At 42.1% G+C, this 9,087-nt stretch overlaps 1 protein-coding gene across 1 annotated transcript; it reads right to left on the bottom strand.

Annotated features, from left to right (window-relative positions):
* Positions 1-4,868: 4,868 nt before the first annotated feature.
* Positions 4,869-8,821, bottom strand: LOC126983556 (uncharacterized). The gene is made up of 2 exons (XM_050836348.1): positions 8,656-8,821; positions 4,869-6,307 (listed from the first exon to the last, which is right to left on the bottom strand). Exon 2 carries the CDS (start codon positions 6,289-6,291, stop codon positions 5,434-5,436), a length of 858 nt encoding a protein of 285 aa, XP_050692305.1. The 5' UTR covers positions 6,292-6,307; positions 8,656-8,821; the 3' UTR covers positions 4,869-5,433.
* Between the last annotated feature and the right edge of the window lie 266 nt (positions 8,822-9,087).

Here is a 9,087-nt window from a genome sequence, read left to right on the forward strand (position 1 = left end):
GCCAGTATGGGTTCCGCAAGGGCGTTCTACTGGTGATCTCCTAACTTCTTAACTGACTCTTGGTCATCCTCTCTTAGCCGTTTCGGTGAAACTTTTGCTATTGCGCTGGACATATCAAAAGCTTTTGATAGGGTCTGGCACAAATCTTTGCTTTCTAAACTACCCTCCTACGGTTTCTATCCTTCTCTCTGTACCTTTATCTCCAGTTTCCGTTCTGACCGTTCTAGTTCTGCCGTGGTAGACGGGCACTGTTCATCCCCTCAATCTATTAACAGTGGTGTCCCACAGGTTCTGTCCTATCTCCCACTCTTTTCTGTTGTTCATTGATGATCTTTCCAAAACGAACTGTCCTATCCATTCCTACGCCGATGATTCCACTCTGCATTATTCAACTTCTTTTAATAGAAGACCCACCCTTCAGGAACTTAACGACTCAAGGCTGGGCTGCAGAACAGCCTCAGACCTTACTATTATTTCCGATTGGGGCAAGAAGAACCTGGTGTCCTTCAACGCCTCAAAACACAGTTTCTCCACCTATCCACTCGACACAATCTTCCAAACAACTATCCCCTATTCTTTGACAACACCCAGCTATCACCTTCCTCAACACTAAACATCCTCGGTCTATCCTTAACTCAAAATCTCAACTGGAAACTTCATATCTCATCTCTTACTAAATCAGCTTCCTCGAGGCTGGGCGTTCTGTACCGTCTCCGCCAGTTCTTCTCCCCTGCACAGTTGCTGTCCATATACAGGGGCCTTGTCCGCCCTCGTATGGAGTATGCATCTCATGTGTGGGGAGGCTCCCTCACACAGCTCTTCTGGACAGAGTGGAGGCAAAGGCTCTTCGTCTCATCAGCTCTCCTCCTCATACTGATAGTCTTCTACCTCTTAAATTCCGCCGCAATGTTGCCTCTCTTTCTATCTTCTATCGATATTTCCACGCTGACTGCTCTTCTGAACTTGCTAACTGCATGCCTCCCCCCTCCCGCGGCCCCGCTGCACTCGACTTTCTACTCATGCTCATCCCTATACTGTCCAAACCCCTTATGCAAGAGTTAACCAGCATCTTCACTCTTTCATCCCTCACGCTGGTAAACTCTGGAACAATCTTCCTTCATCTGTATTTCCTCCTGCCTACGACTTGAACTCTTTCAAGAGGAGGGTATCAGGACACCTCTCCTCCCGAAACTGACCTATCTTTCGGCCACCTCTTTGGATTCTTTTAGGAGCAGCAAGTAGCGGGCTTTTTTTTATTAATGTTTACTTTTTTGTGCCCTTGAACTGTCTCCTTTGCTGTAAAAAAAAAAAAAAAAAAAAAAGAAAGCAGCTGCTGCATCATCATCAGCATTATCATTTTTATTATCATTATTATTGATAATGGTAGTATTAGTAATATTAGTACTCGTAGTAGTTGAATAAGTAGTAGTAGTAGTAGTAGTAGTAGTAGTAGTAATAATAGTAAAGATAGTTATACTCTCAGCTTTAAGATAGCATTAGGACAACGATACAATATCCGATATGGCGGACGATACAGATTCTTGAAAATACATAATATCTAATTAGTCACATTTATGAGATTCCTTTCCCAAAATATTATACTTACGAAAATATTCACCTAAAAGACTCACATGAATTTGGTGACATTATTTCAATTCATTTTCTGAAGTAATGCGGCAAGATTCAACCAAACAAAGAAAAGTAGACAAACAGACAAAGACAAAATATTATCTCCGCTCTTCTTTCATTCCCTATTTAGTCGCTTCTCATGCACTATCTTCACTCTTTACTTCCATCCCATTCTCTCATTATCTTTTATTTTCTCTGTTTGTATAGACATAAGAAGTAGTTTGACTCAGTGCATCGTGAGACACACTAGGATCTCCTGCGACTCCGTGGGATTCCTGCAAGGACTACTGGTTTGCTGACTGTCCTGTAGTCTGGGATTGAGAGTGCTGTGAAGAGGGGGGAGAGCTTGGCCAGCTTCTTTCCCGTGAGTGCGGGAGTGAGGCAGGGCTAGGTCCTTGCCCCATCGTTTTTCAACACTTGTATGGACTGGGTACTGGGCACAGTTGTGGACCAGAGTCATTGTGGGGCAATTATCGGCAATACCAGGGTCACTGATCTTGTTTTTGCCGATGACGCAGTAATCCTTGAGGAGTCGCTGGACTTTCTAGTAATGGCTCTCGAGGCACTGTACGAGGAGGAGAAACCCTTAAGACTTCAGGTCTTCTGGGCCACGACCAAGGTACAGGTGTTTGGAGGATTTATAGATGGAACAGTACCGTCTGTTCATGCGTGTGGCGACGACAATGAAATTTTTGAAAATTTCACATACCTTGGTAGCATACTTCAGAACAACGGCGGGTCTCGCCAGGGAGTCTTACGGCGGATTGGCCTGGCCCACGGTGTTATGGACTCCATCAGCACGAGTATATGGCGTTGTCGATACCCGTGTAAAAGGACAAACATCCGGATCTTCAAAATTTTCATCAAAGGGTCGGCTCAAGGGCAACAAGAGTGCAGAAAAAAAAACCCGTTGCTTGTGCTCCCTGTCTTACTTTATGGCTGTGAGACATGGACCCTGAACAGGGACTTGGAGAGGCGGATTGATGCCTTTGACAATAAGTGTCTACGCAGAATCATGGGGTATCGCTGGAATGACTTTGTGTCAAACCGGCGACTATGTGAGACTGATGCGACATATTACCCGTGTAGTTCGTCAACGCCAACTCCGGCTATACAGGCACGTGGCACGCTACCCAGAGGCCGACCCTGCTCATCGGGTTGTCTCTGTAAAAGACAATCCTGAGTGGAGGCCAAGGGGACGCCCACAGAGTTCGTGGCGTGAGCAAGTCGACAAATCCCGCCGGGAGGTACTCGGCATGAGAAGGCGGCCTGCATGGAGACTTGCGCGAAGGGACCCGCGGATTTGACGTCGTATAGCGGGCGAGGCGACGCGCCCCTCGGTGTAAGCCCTCACTGATTGACTGATATACACAAGGGAAGAAGTTAAATGAAAACGAATAACATTTCACACTTCTCTATTTTCATACCCTTATAGGCCTATTTTTTATTAATATTTCTAATATTTTATTCGCAACACTCGTAAGCAAAATTGGTCTGTTTTCTTTTTGTAGTACAGAGTAACCATGTTAACTTTAAATAATTTATTTTTTTCATTTTACTGCAAACTTTCCTTAATTAAGCTTTGAAATATTACTTGCATTACTCTACACATTTATTTGACTCTTTAATTAATCACTTCACTTTCTCCCTCTGCTGGGGAATGTGATGCAATACTTCTGTTTTGGAAGTCTCACACTTCTAAGTATTGAATGTCTTTATTTAGTTCTATCAGTTCTTTACATATAACTTTTTTTCATAACTGCTTAGTTCTTACTATATAGTATTCCTTTACAGTTCAATAGGTTCTTGTAATTTCTCTCATCATAAAAGCCATAATGTACAGGAAAGTATATTCTAGTGATACATAAGCCATCTTTCAAAGTGAATAATTGTTAATTACGTTTTCAACATCGTCCTTTTGTTTCGTAGAAAGTAAACAAAAAGCTCAGGTCATTTAGTCCACTTCCTGGCCCTGCACGTTACGTGCTGATACACAATAAAACATTATCCTGTAGGTTCCCATTTTATTGTATTTTCATAATTTCAGAGTTAACAATGTTGTTAAAATCGTCATTTACCAGTTCAGCTTTGAATTTCTCCAATGCATTTTGCCATAGTATTTTGATATTTCTAATGTATTTTCTACTACACTTTGGCATATTCTATTGTATTTTCTACTTATCCCCAATCCGTGCCCATGTTTCAAGCACTTGTTTGAGGAGTTTTCTCAAACTATATCATCTTTACATTGTACTTGAATTGTTATTAATTCTACAGCGTGTGGTAACTTGCACTAATCTGCTTTGCTTGCTGTTCCTTGCTTGTATCATTACTCCTCCCCCTTCCTTGGCTTCTTAAGCTTTCTTCTTTATTTTAGTTCGCTAGATTCAATGTACTGTTTGGTGTTTTACTATTCAACATCGCTTCCCCAAGACAACTGACTGTTTCTTGTTTTTTGCCTATATAAGTTATCTATATTCTAGAAACTATAGTCTGGCTCGGCTAAACGTGCGTTTGTGGGGGAGTTCAGCGTGGGGGATCCCCTTGTACAGCATTTCCGCGTGTCTCCTAGCCCGCGATGTAGACTCAGTAGAAATGTTATAATATAAGTAAGACCAAGGCAGATATGATCAGCATTTATGCATACACATTTAATCTTAGTATCATAACGTATGAAATAACAGTTAACTTATTATAAATAAGATATTTATAAGCATATAAAAAAACGTCGCATACTTATTTTACAGTTTATAAAAAAATGCAATGCTCATTATTGAGTTTCCCTTTCGTTTTGGTATGTGTAAGTAGTTTCACAATTATATTCAGATTATATCGTGAAGGAATGTACGTTAAAATACGCTGACATAAGTAAGAAAACAATACCTTCAAATTATCGCCACGAGAGAGAGAGAGAGAAAACCAACGTGGAGTTAAAAACGTGGCAACGCTGTACTACCGGATTATTCCCTACATGGCACCTAATAGCCGCACATTAAGATGAACCTTACTATATACCGTACTTATTATTATATAATTTGATTTTATTGTATTTTTTTTCTTTATGAGTTATCATTTAATCACATCTTTAGATTACACACAATTTCCTCACTGGTAGACCAAATATCTTAAAGAAAAATGTCTTTCCTTTTCTACAGTTATCTTACTTTTCTTTTCTTTTTTATTTCTTTTTTTTTTAATTCGATAGTTCCTTGCCTTCTTTGCTAAGCTTGTAATCTATATTCTTGATTATTTTTTTTCTTTATTCCTCAGTGTGTCTTCCACGACATTTGAGATGTGAAACTTTGGAATAAGGAAATGTGCTTAACATATTCATAAGATCCAGTTCCAAAAGAATTCCTCGATCTTTCCTTGTGATGCTCATTTTGTTATTTTGTGTTTGATTCCCATGATGGAGTTCATTCCAGCTTTCTCTCTGATTATTTTAGTCCTTACTTCTTCCCCATTCTTGCCGATTATTATTGTTGATTTTTTTCTCGTCTACCGCTGCCCTCAGCATTACTTTTTTTTTTCCTACTTATCAACTTGACTTCTTGCCGGAGCTTTTCCAGACCCTTTTATACCACTGTCTAGTCTGCCCTATATTTAACTTTTTTTTTCTTTTAACATCTGAACATAAGTGGTAATCATCTAGTATCGTGCAGACTTAACCCTCAAACACTTTATTTTTTCATAGCTTATCTAACCTCTTTATCTTTCTCTACCTTGCTAGTTTTCCGTATTCTCTTGCCCAAACCCGAACACTGGTTTATACTTCTTGACTTCCTCGTTTAGTTCTCATGGGTCCTATTGACGCTGAGGCTGCCTGGTCCGGCCGTGCAAGTGGAGGGAAGCCAGCAGAGTCTCAGCGCTTGGAGACAGCCTGGGTGCAGCCATGTTCTGCTGGAGACTGCTGCGTTGGTGCTCCAAGAAGAATATTCTAGCGGCTTCGTCCCTGGTCAAAGGTGTCGGGCACATGGAGAGCCTTCCAGACCTATGGCAGTCGTGAGGGCCAACATTCCCCCCCTGCTCGTGGTTCCTGAAGGATAAGGTCGACTCAGCCAAGATCGTCCTTATCTGAAACGGTTCAACCTCAATCATAAACTCCAGGATGTGTCCGTTTCCGTTATTACCCTCATTGCTGTACCGGCGGCAGTCCGCCAGGCACTCATGGCGGCCTTCGGAGTTGAGTCGCCACGGCCCGCCTGGAGTCCGGGGGTCGTACGGCGGCAGGACGGACGAGTAGTCAGCATTGGTCACCAGAATGCGCGTTGTGGTATGCGTGGACGTCGTCAGCATCTCCACGAGGTAAAATTTTCTCCAGTGGTGCATCATGACATCTGTCGGGAAGGCGAACTGAACATTACCGTACCAGTCGTGTGCGTCTTCGTCCTCTCCGTCAAGCTTCGGGCCAAACCAGAGGACGCGAAGGTTGCGACAGGGATGGTGGTTTTGCTTATGCCAAATTTTATCACTAAGAGTGCTCAAGGTCGTGATGGGCTTGGGTTGCATCCAATTATCAGCACAAATGTGGAGTGCGTCGTCAAGGTGGACTGTTCTGCCCACGTGGCAAAAGGGGCGGTAGTCTGACTCCCTCAAAACGACGCTGCTGCCCTCTCCCGGCCGCCAAAGGACATTTTTCTTGGTGTAGAGGTGTACGTCCATCACGCTGAACTCTTAACTGTCACAAAGGAATAACCAAGGAAGGAAATTAGTCAGTAAGTTGTTAATCAGTCACCTGGATAACCAGAAAGTCAAAAGTTGTTAGGTTAGTAATTAGTAGTAATAAATCACACTATAGTCTGTTCGGAGCATGAAGGCGGTTCAAGGCGTGGCAAATTCCAGAATTCCCATGAGTGCAGCGCTGCCAGTTCGACCGCCAATTATCAGCTTAGCACTCTCTCCCGGCCTATCCACCCACAACCCACCTGTTTATCTCTCTCTCTCTCCCTCTCTCTCCCTCTCTACCCGGGGGAGGTACCTACGGGGACACACCGACCACCACCACCACTGCCAACACCACAACGTGGCAACATGGGAAAAAATCACTGCCACATGTCATAGAATTTATACAAATTCTTGTTATAATCCTAAACATCGACACTCATTGTACTATGTACCTTCCTTTACTATATACAGAAATATATAAAATATCGCTTTCAAATAGCACATGGATGGGAAATAAGAGAGAGACGCATGTACGAAAGCTGATTTGGCAGCATGGGTAGAGGTAAACGACGATACCAGCTCCACCCTGAACCGCCTTCTTGCTCTGAACAGACTATAGCAATAACCAAGGAAAACACTTAGTCGGTCGGTAAGTTGTTGTTAGTCAGTCACCAGGAAAACCAGTAAGCCAGAAAGTTGTGAATTTGGTAAGTCACAGAGGCCATGGACGCGAGTAAGTCAGCAAGTTGTTAAGTCAGTTAGTCATAAGCCTTCACCAGAAAAGTTTGTCAGTTATTCCCATCCTTTCGTTTTCCCTTTCGTGTACCTTTGTATCATTAGTAAGTCGACAACTGTACGTTTCCTAGCACTTCGCGTACAAGTCGAACGCCAACATGACTTTCGACAAGGGTTGCTTGCAGCCTATGTAGTTCTCAAGAAGGCGTTTGACTTAGTGCATCGCGAGGCACTCTGGGATATATTACTACTTCGTGGGATTCGTGCAGGGACTATTGGTTTGCTGACTGGCCTGTATTCTGGGACTGGGAGTGCTGTGAAGAGGGGGGACTTGTGTAGCTTCTTTCCCGTGAATGCGGGAGTGAGGCAGGGCTGTGTCCTTGCTCCATCGCCTTTCAATACTTGTATGGACTGGGTACTAGGCACAGTTGTGGACCAGTCATTGTTTCGCATCTATCAGCAGTACCAGGGTCACTGATCATGATTTTGCCATTGAAACAGTAATCCTGGCGGAGTCACTGGAGGTTCTGGTGATGGCTTTCGAGGCACTGCACGAAGAGGCGAAGCCCTTGGGACTTCAGGTCTCCTGGGCCATGACCAAGGTACAAGTGATTGGAGGCTTGTTAGATGAAAACGTACGGTTTGTTCGTGCGTGGGCGAGGACACTAAGATTCTGGAAAATTTCTCATTCCTTGTAACCACCACCAGGGCCATAAAACTACCACTGGAAATGCTTAAAACTCCTACGAAAGCCTTGTCAAATATGTGGTTTTGGACAACGAAATGTCTTATAATACGACCCTTATCCCCTTTAACAGACAGCATCGGTAGTAAGGTTAGCAAGTTCTTGGGAAAGGAATTAACAAGCCCACATGTTGGTGAACGAAAACCCTCCCCACTTGCCACACCGCCTTACCCTTTCAACGAACCTAAATATTTTTCACTATTCCCTGTTATGCTTATCAATGCTTGAAATGCTCATATATTCTGACGATCAGTGTTTTCAGTAATAAACTCACATAGTCTGTTTATTAATGTTTCTGATAATAAAATGCTCACATATTCTGAATCTCCATGCTTGAAATAACAAAAAGCTCACATTCTGCCAATCAATGTTTCCAATAAAAAGTTCACATATTCCGTGCATCAGTTTCCAAGTACAAAAAGCTCACATATTCTGTCTAACAGCTTCCAATAATAAAAAAGAAGCTCGCTTATTCTGTCTTTCAGTTTCCAATAATACAAAAAGTTCACATACTCTGTCCATCTACGCTTGACACATTCTGCCCTTATAAATAGTAAAACAGAGGAAACAAATCTTTTAAAATGCTGCTCCAATTAAAGAGAACCTCATCTATAAAATAAATATAATTGAACATGACCATTATAAATACCATAACTGTGCTTCGATAAGAGACACTTTATACTAATATTCGCTATTATTCACTGATTCATGAAAGGTGACTTTCCGACTAACCAGTAAATAGTAAATATAAATGCCACACTTCGGAACAACACACTACAATGTTCTTCCTCACCTTACCTCACCTGACACGACCCCACCTTTGTAGGAACTCTTCGTCGTGTAAATGCTCTACCCCACCTTCCCTAATCTATGAGACTCACCTTTGTAAAACACTTGACCAGACGCAAATCAAACAGATCGTGACCACGTTGTAGATCTCTTGGTCAGGATTGAGTATGCAGGTAGTAATTCCTTCGTCACTCTTGGAAATGTACGACTATAGTAGGTGAAGGTGGTGAAGTGAGCCCCAGGCCGCGCTCAGCACATTATATACACGACCAGCTTTGCAAGGTGAGTCACGTGCTCGGTGTCACCAGGATGAGAAATAAGACTATCAGATAACATTTGAAGTGGTTTCTTGAACTGCTTACACGGTGCTGAAAAATGGCGCCAATGGACAAGTGGGGTATTTTTATCTTCAGTTTATCTTATTATTACTATTATTATTATTATTATTATTATTATTATTATTATTATTAATAATAATAATAATAATAATAATAATAATAATAATAATAATAATTTTTACTTAC

The sequence above is a fragment of the Eriocheir sinensis genome, chromosome 54, assembly GCF_024679095.1.
Source record: "Eriocheir sinensis breed Jianghai 21 chromosome 54, ASM2467909v1, whole genome shotgun sequence".
Classification (NCBI taxonomy): Eukaryota; Metazoa; Arthropoda; class Malacostraca; order Decapoda; family Varunidae; genus Eriocheir; species Eriocheir sinensis.